Source organism: Amyelois transitella, chromosome 10 (assembly GCF_032362555.1).
Source record: "Amyelois transitella isolate CPQ chromosome 10, ilAmyTran1.1, whole genome shotgun sequence".
NCBI classification, from domain to species: Eukaryota; Metazoa; Arthropoda; class Insecta; order Lepidoptera; family Pyralidae; genus Amyelois; species Amyelois transitella.
The window spans coordinates 10,079,649-10,098,895 of record NC_083513.1 but is presented as its reverse complement, the minus strand read 5'-3'; the positions used below and the strand labels follow the sequence as shown (position 1 = coordinate 10,098,895).

General features: G+C 40.4%; 1 protein-coding gene across 1 annotated transcript in view; it reads right to left on the bottom strand.

Annotated features, from left to right (window-relative positions):
- LOC106133118 (rootletin) overlaps nucleotides 1–19,247 on the bottom strand; it is a 44,834-nt gene that overhangs the window by 6,418 nt on the left and 19,169 nt on the right. Inside the window, exons 17-37 of the mRNA XM_060946391.1 lie at nucleotides 18,972–19,141; nucleotides 18,261–18,453; nucleotides 17,503–17,686; nucleotides 16,747–16,922; nucleotides 16,001–16,186; nucleotides 15,491–15,671; nucleotides 14,613–14,778; nucleotides 13,498–13,611; nucleotides 11,969–12,176; nucleotides 11,059–11,168; nucleotides 10,439–10,615; nucleotides 9,674–9,781; nucleotides 9,102–9,186; nucleotides 8,704–8,798; nucleotides 7,855–8,083; nucleotides 7,009–7,153; nucleotides 6,232–6,396; nucleotides 5,715–5,800; nucleotides 4,307–4,464; nucleotides 3,042–3,212; nucleotides 1,374–1,508 (exon numbers count right to left, since the gene is read on the bottom strand). Of these exons, the coding sequence (XP_060802374.1) occupies nucleotides 1,374–1,508; nucleotides 3,042–3,212; nucleotides 4,307–4,464; nucleotides 5,715–5,800; nucleotides 6,232–6,396; nucleotides 7,009–7,153; nucleotides 7,855–8,083; nucleotides 8,704–8,798; nucleotides 9,102–9,186; nucleotides 9,674–9,781; nucleotides 10,439–10,615; nucleotides 11,059–11,168; nucleotides 11,969–12,176; nucleotides 13,498–13,611; nucleotides 14,613–14,778; nucleotides 15,491–15,671; nucleotides 16,001–16,186; nucleotides 16,747–16,922; nucleotides 17,503–17,686; nucleotides 18,261–18,453; nucleotides 18,972–19,141 (3,242 nt within the window). The remainder of the gene's footprint in view (nucleotides 1–1,373; nucleotides 1,509–3,041; nucleotides 3,213–4,306; nucleotides 4,465–5,714; nucleotides 5,801–6,231; nucleotides 6,397–7,008; nucleotides 7,154–7,854; nucleotides 8,084–8,703; nucleotides 8,799–9,101; nucleotides 9,187–9,673; nucleotides 9,782–10,438; nucleotides 10,616–11,058; nucleotides 11,169–11,968; nucleotides 12,177–13,497; nucleotides 13,612–14,612; nucleotides 14,779–15,490; nucleotides 15,672–16,000; nucleotides 16,187–16,746; nucleotides 16,923–17,502; nucleotides 17,687–18,260; nucleotides 18,454–18,971; nucleotides 19,142–19,247) is intronic.

Below are 19,247 nucleotides of genomic sequence, written 5' to 3'. Positions count from 1 at the left end.
ATAAGTCCAATTCGAGTTACGGATGTGAGTTGAATACTAATATTGTGAGTTAAAAACAGTTAAAAAAACACATTTAGGGAACCGGGCCACCATCATCCATTGAATATGCGTGAGGCTTCCTTCCATGGTTGCAGACGGGAGTCGCTTCGAGTATAAACCTCACTTAAAGCCTCTAGATATGAGGAATCAACCGACTCCAACGCCAGTAGTTTGATGATAATAATATGTGTGTGTATGTACCTATGTGTACCCGAGACACAGTCCTCTAAAGCCGGTCTCAGTTGCTGAACATCTCTATACTGCCGACGGCGGATAATGACTACACACCTCAAAGACTGACTTCAAAATTAAGCGTGATACCTAACTAACAACTACCTAACTTGGCGACGAGGGATCTCGGCGAATAACTGGCGGAATTGTTGCTTCTTACATTGTGTACATAACACACATACACAGTGAGCTACACACCTGCGACACAGTCCTCAGCGAGTCCTCTAAAGCCAGTCTCAGTTGCTGAACATCTATACTGACGACGACGGATAATGACTACATATCTCTAACCTGTGACTAACAACTACCTAACTTGGCGGAGTTGTTGCCGTCACATTGTGTACACAACACACATACACACCTGCGCCACAGTCCGCAGCGAGTCCTCTAAAGCCGGTCTCAGTCGCTGCACATCTCTATACTGTCGACGGCGGATAATGACTACATTCCACTAACAACTACCTAACTTGGCGACGGCGGATCTCGGCGGATAACCGGCGGAGTCGTTGCCGTCACATTGTGTACATAACACACATACACACCTGCGCCACAGTCCGCAGCGAGTCGCCCAGCGCCGCCCGCAGCCGCTGCACGTCTCTATACTGTCGACGGCGGATAATGACTCCATTCCACTAACAACTACCTAACTTGGCGACGGCGGATAACTGGCGGATTCGTTGCCGTCACATTGTGTACATAACACACATACACACCTGCGCCACAGTCCGCAGCGAGTCGCCCAGCGCCGCCCGCAGCCGCTGCACGTCTCTATACTGCCGACGGCGGATAATGACTCCATTCCACTAACAACTACCTAACTTGGCGACGGCGGATCTCGGCGGATAACCGGCGGAGTTGTTGCTTCTTACATTGTGTACATAACACATGTAGGAAGTATAGTTATTAAAGTTATTTATTCCTACAGAAGAAAGAAGGAAAAAAAGGAGAGAAATTATCAGTTAAAAATCGCTATATTATTCGACATAAAATTAAGAACATCTAACAATTAAAATTATTTTTGACATAAAACACTAATAAACAACATCATGGCAACCGTTGCTATGGCGCATGCCAAGAAGGTTGCCTACAACACACATACACACCTGCGCCACGGTCCGCAGCGAGTCGCCCAGCGCCGCCCGCAGCCGCTGCACGTCGCGGGCGGCGCGGCCGCTGCGCGACACGTACGCTTGCCGGCGGCGGATCTCGGCGGACAACTGGGCGCGGAGCTGAGCCGCCTGATCGTGAAACAAGGGATTACACGTACAATACTGTACTGGACATGTTTAGAACAGGTTAAGAGAAAGTGCCGTGTGGTTCCCGGCACCATTACAAAAAAGAATAGGACCACTCCATCTCTTTCCCATGGATGTCGTAAAAGGCGACTAAGGGATAGGTTTATAAACTTAGGATTCCTCTTTTAGGCGATGGGCTAGCAACCTGTCACTATTTGAATCTCAGTTCTATCATTAAGCCAAATAGCTGAACGTGGCCATTCAGTCTTTTCAAGACTGTTGGCTCTGTTTACCCCGCAAGGGATATAGACGTGACCATATGTATGTATGTATGTAAGAGAAAATATGAGTCAATTGGAGGAAGTTTTAGCCAACTAATTGCATACAAACACGGGGTGTAAAATTTATTTATTTACGACCTCTGTGGCGCAGCGGTAGTACGCTTGTCTGTGACCCAGTGGGTCCCGGGTTCGAATCCCATGGGCATAATGAGAAACGAAGCTTTTCTGATTGGCCTGGGTCTTGGATACTTATCTTATCGTTGAGTTAGTGTCTCGTAACACAAGTCTCGAACTTACTTCGAGGCTAACTCAATCTATATAATTTATCCCGAATATATTTATTAATAAAAAAAAATTAAACTTCATTGAATAAAATACAAATGTATAGCACAATTGGACGACTTAATGCTAGAAGCAATATCTACCAGTTAACTGTTGGGTCTGTAAGACATGTTTCTACTACATTTGTATTTGTGAAATATTTTATTTGTAACTGATAGGTATATTGTAATTAAATGTAGTATTCCTTTATAATTATGTGTCTAAGTGGCCAATACTAGATTTTCATCTAGTGATGACAGCTGTTCTCAACCATCGCTGCAACGACGTGTGGTTCCCGGCACCTATAGAAAAAAGAATTGGACCACTCCATCTTACCCAAGGATGTCGTAAAAGGCGACTAAGAGATAGGCTTATGAACTTGGGATTCTTCTATTAGGCGATAGGCTGGCAACCTGTCACTATTTGAGTCCCAATTCTCTCAGTAAGCCATACAGCTGAACGGGACCTTTCAGTATTTTCAAGACTGTTGGCTCTGCCAATCCCGCCAGAGATATAAACGTGAATAAGTATATGTATGTATGTATCTATATTCTATTCTATCTACAAGCTTAACAGCTGAACGTGGCTTTTCAGTCTTTTCAAGACTGTCGGCACTGTATACCCCGCGAGGGATATAGACGTGATTATATGTATGTATGTGTGTATCGCTGCAGCGGCTGAGATAATGAGAATCGATTGATAACCTATATTACACACTAGAGGCCGCCCGCGACTTCGTCCGCATGGAAACCCTATCAATCCCGCGGGATAAAAAGTAGCCTATGTGTTATTCTGGGTCTTCAGCTACCTACATACCAAATTTCATGGTAATCGGTTCAGTAGTTTTTGCGTGAAAGAGTAACAAACATCCATACATCCATACAAACTTTCGCCTTTATAATAGTAGTAGGATACATCACTTCAAAAGACTCACCTGGTTCTCTAGTCTATGAATCTGTTGTCTATAGCTCGCTTCTCTGGCTTCCAGCAGTCGTTCAGCTTGCACCGCGGCCTGCCTATAGCGGTCCACGTCACTGCGACGGCTGGGGGAACACGTCGATAGGTCGTTGATGTAGCGGGAACGCGCTAGGGCTAACTCTGATTCCTGGATAGAAATCATATTGATCAAATTATAGACACAAAGATATTAATTAAGTGCCGTGTGGTTCCCGGCACCAATACAAAAAAGAATAGGACCACTACTCCATCTCTTTCCCATGGATGTCGTAAAAGCCGACTAAGCGGTAGGCTTATAAACTTGGGATTCTTCTTTTAGGCGATGGGCTAGCAACCTGTCACTATTTGAATATCAATCCTATCTTAAAGCCAAATAGCTGAACGTGGCCTATCAGTCTTTACAAGACTGTAGGCTCTGTCTACCCCGCAAGGGATATAGACGTGATTATATGTATGTATGTATATTAATTAAGTACAGCGACACATTTATCTTCTTCCTGGCTTTAGTCCCGGTCGCATCTTCACCACTCAAGAGAGGATCCCGGGGTATGCCTTTGACTATGGATCCTGAATTGGGTGAGTCATATTTTTACACGAAGTGACTCCCGCCTGACCTTCGCAACCTTTACAGGGGAACCTGACCCGTATTGGATCGGTCATGGTTACCTGAATGCGCAGGTTTCCTCACGATGTTTTCCCTCACCGTAAGAGCATCGGTTAGCACTCAAACTAATGTACATTACTCAGAAAATAATCAATGGTTCATGAAGAGCATCGGTTAGCACTTAAACTAATGTACATACCTAAGAAAATAAGCAATGGTATATGGCCAGGGTCCCACCCTTGAAACTTTTTGCACCACTAATATATATATAATTTTTAATAAAAAAACATCGTGAGGAAACCTGCACATTCAGGCAACTGGATGTGTAACCATGATCGATCCAGTACGGGTCAGGTTCCCCTGCAAAAGTTGCGGAAGTCAGATGGGAGTCGCTTCGTATAAAAACGTGACTCACCCAATCCAGGATCCATAGTCGAAGGCATACTCCGGGCTACTCCTCTCAAGAGAAGTGAGGATGCAACCGGGTCTAAAGCCAAGAGGAAGAAGATGATAATATACCAGAGAAGAATTTGTCATGGAGACTTCGAACAACTTCAACCGCTTTTTGCAACTTTACCGATTATCACCTAATTTTCTATTGATAGCAACTCACTCTTCCTCTTTTTGTTTCAACATACCTTATCAGCCAACTCTTTCTCCAACCTCCTGATCTTCATTCTTAACTCCCTATTCTCCAGCTCAAGGAGGCTGATGTCTGCAAAACTCTTGTCTTTCAGGTTAGAAGAGTCCTTGTAACAGGTGCACACGCGGTGAGACTCTTTGGTGGAATCTGGACCTGGTAGGTGAGAAATTTAAACTTTCTTGTTTATTAACTATATACATTCTGTTATATTTTTAACTATCAAAACGCACAGGTAAACAGATTTAACTAAAAAACAAATATAAAACTATAATATGCATATAATAATAATTAAACTGTTTGTTCCGCGAGGATGTCGCAAAAGGCGACTAAGGGATAGGCTTATAAACTTTGGATTCTTCTTTTAGGCGATGGGCTAGCAACCTGTCACTATTTGAATCTCAATAGGCTATTACACTCTTTTTTGAAAACTGTTTTAAATCAATCCTGAGACTGTGTTATACCTATAGAATTTTTATTAAAATTTTTTGAAGCCGAAAAGTGCTCTAAAAACGATTTATTATTTATGATTTTGTATTTTCGCGCGAAAACGCCATCCGCCATGCTGTTTTGACTCGTGACGTCATACTTTTAGTAAACAATACAAAAAATAGGTTATGTTGGATTGGTTGTGTAATAATTTACCTATTATAATTGTGTATTGTAAGAGAATGTTTAATACAATAAATACTTACATCGCTGTTTTAACATTTCTTAACTCAGCAGAACAGAAATCGGGATTGGACGCAAAAAATTTCGCCACCATCAACGTATTAATTCTCGGTTGATTTATATTGTCTGCTTTCACAAAACCGTCTTCCATGATTCTATTAAATTATTAAAGAGTAAAAACCCAAAAACGTGATAGAAATTTTAAAATTTCAAAATAAACAGAGCCTGACATCATCAATATGTTTTTGATTCGATATTTGTTTACTAAAAGTATGACGTCACGTCAGTACCCAACATGGCGGATAGCGTTTTCGACTTTTGAAGAACAGATTAAAAAAGAGGATTTTTTAAATTGAATTATAAAATCCATATTGCACTTTTATGAATAATGATCGATGTTTTTCTTTTATTTTTTACAAAATCTATAAGATACGTGCATTTTTATATTTTTTTTTACATGGTGTAAAATAGCCTATTCCATCATTAAGCCAAATAGCTGAAAGCGGCCTATCAGTCTTTTCAAGACTACTCTGTCTAGCGCACAAGGGACATTGACGTGATTATACGTATGTATGTAATCCAGAATCAAAGTCACCCCGGGCTCATCTCCAAATAGGTGAGGATATAAAGCCAGGTGGAAACAAAAGACATTTAATACCTACACAAGTCATAAACTCGTGGCTAACTCAGTCTCAGAGTTTTGTCTTAAAAAAACAATATTTGGGTTTGCTTACCAGAGTCCAAATCTGATGAATAGTAAACGGATTTTTCAGCGCGGTCGTGACTCTTGCTTCTAAGAGCTGAAGGCCGTGGCGGCATCCTGTGTCAAAAATGTGAATTATTTGACGGCCACTTCTGGATCGTAGTAATATTCAGACCTCGACACTGCCCGAAGCTATGTTTAATTTATAAATGCCAGTTCTTAAATTACTGAAATAAAGGTTCCTTTTGAGTTGCTTTAAAAGGTCTTTGAAAGAGACATTTTAATACTTTAAGTAATCGCTTCACCTATTTATTATAAAGTGTTTATTTATTATGCAATTTCGTTTCCGGCACCAATTGAAAAAAGAATAGAACCACTCCATTTCTTTTCCATGGATGTCGTAAAAGGCGACTAAGGGATAAACTAATAAACTTGGGATTCTTCTTGTACAATGTTCGATGTACGATTCATTTGAGAAAATTACCGTTACCGATATTGTGGAGCGCCATCTTTGAAAACCAATACGAACTTTTTAACACATAACAAACCTCCTGTCAGCCTCCAACTTGCGCACGGTCTCTGCGAGCGCGTCACACTTGGCCTTCAGCTCGGACCTCTCTCTCTGCAATATATGTAGTTCTCTTTCTAACTCTCCATCGCTGCTCTCCTTGCCATCCCACGTGGTCATGCGCAGTTGGGATTCTAGACCGGATCTGAAAGATATAAAAATAAAAGGTTCATCACAAAAACATTGTACAGACAAGAGAGTCTCTAAAGAGAAATACAATTTGAATTTTGAATTTGAATTAAAATGTTAAGACGACAGCAAGATCAAAAAAAAAGTGTCCAAACTCTTATCCGCCATTTTCAAGATGTTCACATTTTTAAAATGGATTTTCATCTATTACATGTGTGTGTGTGTGACACATGTGTCGGAACGAGATGGAGTGGTCCTATTATTTTTTAATTGGTGCCGGGAACCATGCGGCTGAATTATAATTGTCATATTTTTTTATATTAAACGTGTGCCGTGTAGTTCCCGGCACCAATACAAAAAAGAATAGGACCACTCCATCTCTTACCCATGGATGTCGTAAAAGGCGACTAAGGGAAAGGCTTACAAACTTGGGATTCCTTTTTAGGCGATAGGTTTGCAACCTGTCACTATTTGAATCTCAATTCTATCATTAAGCCAAATAGCTGAACGTGGTCATTCGATCTTTTCAAGACTGTTGGCTCTGTCTACCCCGCAAGGGATATAGACGTGACCATATGTACGTATGTATGTATGTTTTTTATATTAACATAACAAACGATCGTATCACCTCTGTACTTCAACGTTGGCCAGCTGGTTAGTCAGTCTGTGCACTTGGTCCTCTAAGGAGGCGTTCAGTCTCTTCAGCTCACCGAGCGCCGTCTTAGCGCTCTCGAGTTTCTCGCTCAGAACGCGCCTTTCATTCTCACAGTTCGCTGTGAAAACAAACATTTTAGGTTATCCTTTAAGATTAAAGCGTATTGGACAAATAAGAAACGAGACAGCTATAGAGTTCAGAATTGAACAACACTATAGAAGTGGCAAGTTGTGAAAATGAAGTCGCGAGTGACATCGTCCATATTATTCATTTGCAGCTACACAAATAAGCAGAAAATTTGAATCGCAATTCCATCAAACAGCCATACAGCCTTTCAGTCTTTTCAAGACTGATGGCTCTGTCTACCCCGCAAGGTTTTTAGACGCGACCATATGTAAGTATTGGTACTTACACGGACCTACATATATATTTTTATAAAAAAAGAAGACTTACAATGCATGCATGAAGAGAGTTATGAATGTGGATGAAGCGAAGGAACTATGCAGAGATCGTGGCAAGTGGAAAGAGGTAGTCTATGCCTACCCCTCCGGGAAAGAGGCGTGATTTTATGTATAAATAAATAAATATATACGGGATAAATTACACAGATTGAGTTAGCCTCGAAGTAAGTTCGAGACTTGTGTTACGAGATACTAACTCAACGATACTATATTTTATAATAAATACTTATATCGATAAACAGGCCAATCAGAAAAAGTTTTTTCTCATCATGCCCTGGCCGGGATTCAAACCCGGGACCTCCGGTGCCACAGACAAGCGTTCTACCGCTGCGCCACAGAGGCCGTATGTAAGACTTACAAATATTCTTCTGCAACTGCCTCAGCTTATCCACAGCGTTATGTTCATTACTCTTAGCCTCATTGAGCATGCGCTGAGTCTTGCTCAGCTCCGCTCTCAGCTCGCTCTCGGCCGAGGCGGCCTTTTGCAGGGAGGTGGACAGCTGCTCCACCGTCCCCTTTAGGGAGGTACACCTGTCTTCTAGGGAGGCTATAGTGCGGGTGTAGGCCTCGCAGCGTTCTTGAAGTTTCTAGAATAGAATAGAAAAATTACAAATAATATTATTGTGTGGAGGGAAAGGTTGGAGTGGGAAGACCTAGGCGAACGTATCTTGATCAAATTAAGGACGTCCTGGTAAAAGGGTCAGGTCAAAAGTACCCGAAACCGCCGAGCCTGCATGAAGAGAGTTATGAATATGGATGAAGCGAAGGAAATATGCAGAGATCGTGGCAAGTGGAAAGAGGTAGTCTCTGCCTAACCCTCCGGGAAAGAGGCGTGATTTTATGTATGTATGTATGTATAATATTACGAGTACTTATTGTTAAAGCTATTTTTTATTATTATTTAACATGTTTACGTTACCTTTACCATACATACATAATTATGGTCACGTCTACAGAGCCTACAGTCTTGAAAACACTGAATGGCCACGTTCACATTGGGATTCTTATAGGCAATGGGCTAGCAACCTATTTTAATCTCAATTCTATCATTAAAAAACGAAAACATTTCACTTAAGCCGTTATATTGAAATGTTTGAAAAACCACGTTCAACTGAATATTATAATTGCAATTCAAATAGAGACAGGTTATAAACTTGACTATTGACTTGACAAATTAATAAATATGTCTGAGTGAGTTCCCCCTCACCTTAAGAGCCTGATCCCGGTCGCGGGCTGCGACGGCGGCGCGCTGGATGTCCCCCTCCAGCTGGGCGCGGCGCACGTCCAAACGGGCGGCGCGACCTTACACACACACACACACACATGTTGGATTAAAGTCATAAAATATTGGTACGTAACTCTTTTAGTTTACTTGAGTCTCGACGAACAAGCTAAACGTGTGTCATTTTCAAAATTTCATTGCTTAAAATTAAAACTCATGTCAATAAATATAGATAATACCTGGGTGACCGAGCTGTGATTGGTGGAAGTCAACGCGTAATTTATCCATATTCTTATTTATTTATTAATTTTTATTAGTTTAGAATTCATTCTGGACTCGCTGCTAACGAACGTTCGTAAGTAAAATTTCAAAATGTATTTTACCTTCAGCCGCAGCCAACGCTTCCCTCAACTGACCCGCTTCTTGTACGCGCTCGGCTAACTGCACTCGCAAATTTTCTGCCTTGTTCTAAAATAAAAGTGCAAATTTGAGAACAAAATAAAAAAAATGATGCTGGGTGACTGTTTATATTTTAATTAAATTTATTCTCTCGATCAATACGGAACATAAAGCAAAGTCGACTCACGCATCTGTCTGTCGTGTATTAATGCTTTGCCCTTAAAAAGTTCAAAACGGATTTAGATGCAGTTTTTTTAAGTAGATAGTGTTTCAATGCCCGATTGAATTCGGGGCGGGTCGCTAGTATTGTTATAAAAGTATGAATACATCTATAAAAAAGGCGAACAAAGACAAATTACTAGATCATTCGATGGGTAATGAATCCTTTTCAATCCAAAAAGTCCACATCCCAAACGATACGATTCTCATAATGTAATAAGATAACAATGCAAGAAGATATTAGTAAAATATAGATAAGTCTTTGTTCAGCAGTGTTACATGAATGTTAAGTAGAGAAAACATCATCAAATGAACAGCCAGACAACTATGTAATTACCTCATTCTGAACTTTCTCCTCTGTGACGGCACTCAACGTGGCTTCTATACTGGTTATTTTGTCGCGAAGGTTGCTTATTTCTACCGTCTTAGTCTGCACAGATTCGTTCTGAAAATTATAAGATAATATAAAACTGTTCCTACACGCTTTAAGCGTTTTTATCGTTCGAAAAAATTTTACTATAAACGGTCGCGGTAAAATGGTCATTGGACAACTCATGAAACGTTCATATCTATGAATTTCACATTAATATGAACTAGTGCATTAAAGAAATATTGGCTTATTATCGTACCAAATTTTTTAAAGCGCTTGTGTTCAAAGTAGTATTAAGAAATCCAAACCAACTCGTCAATTTGAGCATGTTTCTGTGCGATAGCGTTTTTGTAATTTATCTTTCTGTGGTACAAACGGTTATTTTTCACAAATTATAGCTTTTACTACTCTCTTCCCTCTATTGAATTCTTTAGTATGAAAACCAACCTGATTTGTGGTAAAATCCCAACTATCACTATAAATGCGAAGGTCAGTTTATTTGATTGTTTTTTTTTCTATTCCCGTGTTATTTTCTTGAAATTTCGCATATAAGAGCATATAATTGTCTGGAAAAGGACATAGTCTACCTTCTATCCCGGTAAAAACCGGGGATTTCCGAAAACCCTGTTGCGGGTAGATGTCGCTTAAATCGCGCGTATAGATGGCGCTAAAATCACGCGTGTAGATGGCGCTAAATTCGCGCGGGCGACAAAGCTAATAAATAATACAAACCAGAGCGTTAATCTGAGCATCTTTCTGTGCCACAGCGGTTTGCAACCTGGCCCTTTCCTCTTGCACAGAGCGCAGGTTACTCGTCACATTTTGTAGTTTCCCTTCTCCTTTCCCTTGTTGTTCTGTGGCCTCCTTCAGCTGTTTCTTCAGAGCGTTCAATTGGGACTTGTAATCGTCCTGGAAAGAATACATGTGAATTATGATAAACCAGCAACCAACTCCGGCTTTGCACGGGTAGCATTTAAAGATATAAACCTCCCTCAGAAAACCCTCTTATTTTTTTTCATTATGCCCTCTGGAGATGTGCCCAGGGTCCACCTATGCTCCCAAGAGGGTAATCCAAGCATTAAATAAATTAATTACACGGTACAGATATGGGTTGGGTCTATCCTTATTTGCCGGGTACAACTTGGCGTTAGTGCCAGTTGTGTCCACATCTCTAAAGATGATTGAACATCGGTTAGCAATCAAACTAATGTATGTAACAATAGAATCATTTGTACAAGGCCATTGTAGGACTTTGTGCCACCATCCTCCACCTTTTTTATTCGAACACCTTAACCGTTCGACCAGCGATGTTCTTTTGGCAATTTATCGTATTAGGGTAAGTGCACACTTACTTTTTCCCTCTCGATTTGACAGACGTCATGCATGAGATTCCTCATTCCCTTCTTGAAGAGCTCGGGGTCTACGTCGATGACTTCGTTGCGGTCTTCAGAGTGATCGCGACCTGTGAAAATATATATACAATATGTTTAACTGACACTTAAAAAAATAAATTATATTTGAAATAATTTTTAATCCGCTGTAGAAGTCCAACTAAACATCGTCTAAGTAAACACGGATACGTATCTTTTTATATAGTTCCTGAGAAAGCCAACATGTTTTGACTAAAGAGGATCAAGTCTCCACCTAACAATTCTGTAAAAAGGTAACCTAACTCAATAATACAAAAACATGAGTTCGATTAAAGAAAGTAATTTCTTATTATTTCTGTCGACAGAGATCACACTGACCTCTATATATTTCACTCATAGCAGCTAAGACATAACGAGTGACTTTTGTCTCTGCCTACAGAGATCACACTGACCTCTATATATTTCACACATGGAAGCTCTACAGAGTCACACTGACCTCTATGTTTCACACATGGAAGATATCTAGCTAAGATATAACAAGTGACTACGGTATCTGCCTACAGCGATCACACTGACCTCTATATATTTCACACATAGAAGCTAAGATCTAACGGGTGACTTTTGTCTCTACCTACAGCGATCACACTGACCTCTATACATTTCACACATAGAAGCTAAGATATAACAAGTGACTATCATCTGTGCCTACAACGATCACACTGACCTCTATATATTTCACACATAGAAGCTAAGATATAACAAGTGACTATCATCTGTGCCTACAGCGATCACACTGACCTCTATGTATTTCACACATGGAAGCTAAGATATAACAAGTGACTATCATCTGTGCCTACAGCGATCACACTGCCCTCTATATGTCCCCACTGACCTCTGTGCGGGCTGTACCTCCTGGCGGGGCTGGCCAGGCGGCGGCGCGCGGCGCTGAGCACGGAGCCGTCGGGCTGCACGCCGCACACCCTGCGCAGCGCGTGCGCAATGGAAGACAACTTCGCCTCGGCCTCTCGCTTCCCGCTCTCGCATTGCGTGAGAGAAGCTTCGAGAGCCCGGCAGCGGCCTTCGCTGCCGCCGAGGCGGGCCTGCATATATAGCGATACTATTTATACATGTATAAAATCCCTGTGTTACCTATATTTGCAAAAAATTTGACTTTGACTTTGAATATCGGTATGACGTCATGCCGCTGCAGTCTCTCCAGCGCCCCTCTCTTCACAGAACGGGAGCCCTACAAAAGCGCGCGCACGCGTCCCGGGTGACCCTGACCTTTGGACTTCAGCGTTCACTAAGTAGCTCGCTATGCTCAAGTGGCTACTTGCTGCATCTCGTGTCTATAGCTAAACCCATGACATGTTTTAACTTGTAAAACTAGTCCAAATAAAGTTTGTCTTTATTCTTAATTTTTTTTTATTAGCTCTCATTTCTCTTACCTGCTAGATTTTACTTAAACACCACATTCAAAAGTAACGAACTTTGACAGTTTGCACAGATTTATTTAGCCTCGAAGCAAGCTCGAGACTTGTGTCTTGTGACACAAGTTACTAACTCAACGTAACTATTTTTTTTAATAAATACTTAGATCCAAGATACACATTACACATCCAAAATAATCAGAGAAACTTATTTTCTCATCATGCCCATAAATCATAACATAAAAGAGTAAGCCGTTTGGCCTGGGCTCTCCTCATCAGATGGCAATCGTAACGCCATATTAGATGTGCCTTTACACGGCCTCACGAAGCCTGACATCAGGTTTTTAAAATAAATAAGATAATATATAAGAGTAAGGATATAAGAGGAGATTATATAAATAAGATATAAGGAAATAAGATAAAATATAAAAGAGTAAGGAGTCGTGCTTCGAACGGCACATTAAGCCATTGGTCCCGGCTCTCCTCGTGAGATGGCAGTCATAAAGCCACGCTTGATGCATTTAGCAGGCCTGACAAAACCGAAAACCTGAAAAGGCCTGTTTGAGAACGCCAGTCGAGAAAAATCTGACGAATTTCGAGGAAAATTTGATTCAGAAATATGCGACATCCACGGCTATCATCGACATTTGATCCGAATTCGCTGTAAACTCGCTTTTATTACCATTCTGTCCGGAGACACTTGACGAACTGTTTCTGTGTGATTATCTATAAACACCTGTGCTCACGAACAAACGTAAAGACAAAGATAATATATTGATCTAGTTTTTATCTTTTTTCACTTAGGGTCGCCTGTTTGTTTGTTTGTTATATGTTTATTGCATAGAAATTTACATAGTTAGTACATAGTTATAAAAGAAACAAATCACTTGTAATGGCGGACTTATCCCATATACCTACTGTTTTAGGATTATAAACATGATCAGTTCTATACGTGTACACATTCTTTTTGGAATGCTACAAATAAAATTACCTTCAACTCTTGTATCTGCTGCGTGGCATCAGCAAGGCAGACCTCCAAGTTGTGTTTGAGCTCTTCGAGGCGACGCTCCTTAGAGCGGCAATCCTCGAGACGCAATACCAACTCCTGAAAACAAATATATATATATGTAGATAGTGTCAGCGACGCGCTCACTAAGGTTTTAATTTATATACATATGGTCACGTCTATATCCCTTGCGGGGTAGACAGAGCCAACAGTCCTGAAAAGACTGAATGGCCACGTTCAGCTATTTGGCTTAATGATAGAATTGAGAGGTTTTAATTTGTATATAGATATGCTTGTTATTATGTGTATTGTTATTACAAATATGTTTCAGATATTAATTGTTCAGACTGTGAGTATTAATTATTTATATTATCAAAACCGTTGCACCTACAATTGTTTATGGTTTTAAAATGTGTTCGTAGTTGTCTATTGAAACGCACGCTCGCGCCAATTTTAAATTTCGAACTCTGTCTCGGTCCGCGCGACTCTTTGACTCCCTAGAAAACCTCTTCACAGTGTCCTGTTAGTGTATATTACAACTCTCATCTATTTGTACCATGAAAAACCAAAAACATTTCTAGTTTTTCCTTTACTTCTTTAGAACGTACATGAACCCCAGCCCGACATGTTTATTCCCTTTGCCTCGTGGCCGCTTCACTATCATTTCAGATTTATCTCATCCTCATTAACTAACTTTCTAGCGATTATTTTGATCGATTCTAGAACTTTCCTTATTTATTTAAACTTATTGCACAAAAATAAAAATGTAAAGCACAATTGGCGGACTTAATGCTAAGAGCATTCATTATCATTATCTACCAGTCAACCATTGGGTCTGACAGATAATGTTTAATATCCGAATCTGTATGGGCTGATCGTGAAGCCACGAAGCTTGAAAGCCACAAACATATATAATAAATTATAAGGTAAACCACATCGCGTTTCAAAACCAACTCAAAATATTTTAACGCCATCTAGTTATACCTTTTACAATTATCGTTTACATAGATACTAGCGCCAAACGGCAAACCAAAGAAGTCTTTCTCATACAAAATAATAAACTTAAACAGATAACTTATATCCTACTAATGCCAATCTACCTGATCTCTGGCCCGACAAGCCTCTTCCAATTCCGCTCCCCTCTGCCTCGAGGCCGCTAGTTCGGCGCGGGCGTTCGCCAACATCGCCTCGAGTTCCGCGCCGTGCCTCCGAGCGGTGGCCGCGTCGTTGGCGCAACGTTCGCGTTCCTCGCTTTCGTTTTGGAGTCTGAAGAAGTAGTTTTTAAAGTTTTAGATATTGAACTGTCACGCTGACATAAAGGTGAGAAACTCTTTATTGATAATAGCGAGACCAATTTGTGGATTTACTAGGTGTTCCATACGAGATGTCAACACTCGAGTCTGAGCTATGTCAGACTGGCGCACTGCAATAGTCCGATCATTATAGATTCCTGGACATAGTTTAGGATTATATAAATTAGGATTATACGGCAAAAAGATTATTTAATAATGGCAGAACCTGCAGTCTCAGTCCCGATAAAGGAAAAAACCTGGTGGCACAACAATAAACACAAATATAACACCGACCTAGACTGTATCATGCCTGCTCCAGTGCCGCCCTCTCGCGCTTCAGCTGCGCCTCCGCGGCTCGCAAGTCCCTTTGAGATAGTTCAGAGATCTGGACCAGAATGCGGCTACAACACCGACCTGGACTGCAGCTCCTTGACATCATGCTGCGCCTGCTCCAGTGCCGCCCTCTCGCGCTTCAGCTGCGCCTCCGCGGCTCGCAAGTCCCTTTGAGATAGTTCAGAGATCTAGACCAGAATGGAGCTACAACACCGACCTGGACTGCAGCTCCTTGACATCATGCTGCGCCTGCTCCAGTGCCGCCCTCTCGCGCTTCAGCTGCGCCTCCGCGGCTCGCAAGTCCCTTTGAGATAGTTCAGAGATCTAGACCAGAATGGAGCTACAACACCGACCTGGACTGCAGCTCCTTGACATCATGCTGCGCCTGCTCCAGTGCCGCCCTCTCGCGCTTCAGCTGCGCCTCCGTGGCCCGCAAGTCCCTCATCACGTGCTCTCCGCCGGACTCCGCCTCTTTCAGCAGGTTCTGTAGCCGGGACAGCTCCAGCTCGAGGGATGTGCGGTTCTCTTCCAATCCTGGGCAAAAAAAACATATTTTTAGGAGCCTTTTTTTTGCCAAACCCGTTGTAAAGCTTTGTTTCCATAACTATTGTTTTCCCTTTCACTCGGGCACGACAGTTAGTTCCTTTAAAAGTATCGCAAATATGCAACCATATTTTTGGATGTTGAGTCGGAAATTGTATTTGTGCTCCAATCCGTGGAAATTCTGATTGCGGGATTTAAACTCTTCGCTGCTATTGGTTGAGCGTGGTACACATTCTTTCGCCGCGATATTAAAGATTGACATCTCCGCAATATCTCTAAGAAACTTGACCAGAGTTTTCGACTGAGAAGAAATTGCTTACCTGCAATCTTATGATAAGCTTCATCTCTAGCCCTGGCGGCGTCTCGTCTCTCACTCTCAGCTCTCTTCACGTGCTCTCTCAACTCTCTGCAGCTGCTATTGTACTTGTCTCTTTCCGCACAACAGTTGGTCAGTTGTCGGCGGACGTCGGTCAACTCTTTGCGTAGACTGTCTGCTTCGTTTTCCACTGAAACGAAGATGTTGCTATTATTAATGAAAGTTAGCTGGTAGAAGTCGTTATGTTACCTATATACGGCTTGATGGTAACTTTGTGATGTTAATTTTTGTATAAACATCACAAAGTACGAATGCAACGATAACACATTCTTTTTTTTATACAAAATGCAATATGCAGGTTTTATTGAGTTATTTGAATTGTACCTATTACAAAACTTCAAAATATTGAAATCTTGTTCAACTTAAATATGGAATGGTCAAAACTTTAGAATAAAGGTTTTTCATTTTGCTGTATCTTTCTATGAAAAGCATAAAAAGATGCGTCATTCCGGGAATAAGACCTAACTAACATGCCGAGAGAGTTGTTCTATTTATATATTTTCCGATACCGATCTACCCACATTTCTTATATTTTTCGAGTATATATTTCGAGTTACATAGGTATTTTTTGAAAACAAAATACATACTGGCCATACAGACTATTTCTTTTTTTTAACACCTTCCCAACATTTCTATGGTGTGTGTGGACTAAAAACAAAACACTTCCAAATTCTTATTTCAAATACTTACATTCCTTCAATTTCCTTGTAGTCTCCTGTAATTGGCCGTACGCGTTGTCGTATTTGTCCTCAGCGAGTGACAATAAGGCTCTAGTCTCGGTACACTCGCGTACACAAGCCTCTTTTTCTAAGTGAAGCTCTTTGATGCGATTCTCGAAACGGGCGCAGTCGTCTTCTGCTATTGCTCTTTTAAAAAAAAGGCAAATAAATTATTGTAATAAACGTGCCTTATGGTTTCCGGCACTTTAGAATAGAACAACTCCAGATCTTTTCCAGAATGTCGTAAAAGGCGACTTTGTAATAAGCTTATAAACTTGGGATTCCTCTTGTAGGCGATTTGCTAGGAACCTGTCACTATTCGAGTCTCAATTTTATCATGAAGCCATACCACTTAAAGTGGCCTTTCAATCTTATCAAGACTGTCGGCTCTGTCTACTCCACAAGGAATATAGACATGATTATATGTATGTAAAAATCCCCTCAATCAATAAGATTGCGTGAAAGGATTATCAATTTGGGATGTATATGTGAATATGTGTAATAAAACTCTTCCATTATTGTTTCTATACTTCGAGTCTTGTGATATTTGCTTCTGTTTCATTATGAGGAATAATAACTTGATATGTGTATTTTTTTATGAATACGATAACTCATTATTACATATCAGTAAAACTAATTTGAATTTCAAATTAGTTTTACCGATATATCATTTCCTAACGAAAAAGACAAGGGAAAAGGTAGCACTTAGCATATCAAATACACTTACTTAGCCTCCTCCAACCTAGTCTTCATAGCAGCCAGCTCATCTTTCAACTGGTTAACGTAATTCCTGTCGTGCTCGGCCCGCGCCTGCGCATCGCGACGCACCCGCTCCAATTTGTTCGCTTCGCAGTCCAACACTCGCTTCGCCTCTTCCAAACGTTCTAAAAGCGCTTGTTGTTCTTGATGAGCTTAGTTAGGAAGAAATGTTACCAATTTTTAAAATAATTCACACAATCGTCCCGCTTTTTTATTAAAAGCAAGTGACTTTGGCAAAGTACGCTGTACATACATACATATAATCACGTCTATATTCTTTGCACGGTAGACAGAGCCAACAACAACTGTGTTGAAAAAATAGATAGGCCACGTTCAGCTGTTCAAATAGTGACAGGTTGCTAGCCCATCACCAAAAAAAAGAATACCAAGTTTATAAGTCTATCCCTTAGTCGCCTTTTACGACATCTTGTGGTCTTACTCTATTTTTTATTTTGTGCCGGGAAGCACACGGCACTATTTAAGTGTAAGTTCCTTCTTAACTTTAAGGAGGAGTACCTACACACACTAGATTAATTATAAGATTAAAGTTTATTTAAGTTATAATTATGCGTATATTAGTCTGTAAAGTATATCGATGGGCCTTTGATGCCTGAGAATAAATAAATAATAAAAATAAATAACAAAAATAAGCAGCTAACACTCACGACAAAAGCCAACATTACTATAACCGTTATAACAATCACGTTAAGGATCATATTCCCTTACCCATAATCAAAGCTTGCTGTTTATCATTCTCCGCTCGTAACATTGCTTCGTCATGTTGCAATATCAACTGGTCCCGAGCCGCTAATAGCTTCTTCTCTCTTTCCCTCGCACAGGCCTCGGATGATTCCTTCTCGCTCGTTAGAGCAGCGATGGTTTGGTTCAGTTTGTGCTCGAGGGATTGACGTAATTGTTCCTTAAAAAAATATTTTCTTTATAGTTTCTACAATAACAAGAAAAAAGTATAGGACCACTTCACCTCTTCCCTATTTCAATTTTAAAATGGTTTAATTTACCTTTTCCGCATTCATTTTAGTGATATGATCTGCTGATACTCGGTCTCTTTCTTACTAAAATACTTACTACTATTACTACCAGTATTTAAATTACATACATACATACATATGGTCAGTCACAGAGCCAACAGTCTTAAAAAGACTGAATGGCCACATTCAGCTATTTGGCTTAATGATAGAATTGAGATTCAAATAGTGACAGGTTGCTAGCCCATCGCCTAAAAAAGAATCCCAAGTTTGTAAGCCTATCCCTTAGTTGCCTTTTACGACAAAAATAATAGAAATAATAATAATAATTCATTTTATTGAAATTAACCTACACTTTTTTTAATTTCAATACTGGCAATATAATTTCAATTCGATAATAATAAGAAAAAAAAATACATTCAAAAAAGGAACGTAAGTTTTTAAGGCGCACCTTCTCCTCTTTCAATTTGGTGATGTTCTCCGTAGTAGTGCGGTTGAGATTGGTTATAATCTGTTGGTACTCGGCCTCTTTCTTGCCTGAAGCCTGAGACATGCTGTTACGGGTGTCACGAAGTTTCTTCTCACTGTTCTCTAAGTCTTTCGTAAGGCGAGCAATTTGACCTGAAATACACAAGTTCATAAGAATTAAATAGATTTATTTTCAAAATTGGATACAAGGTATCACTTATTGACGTCACATAACTTAAATCTAATTATAACTGCTACC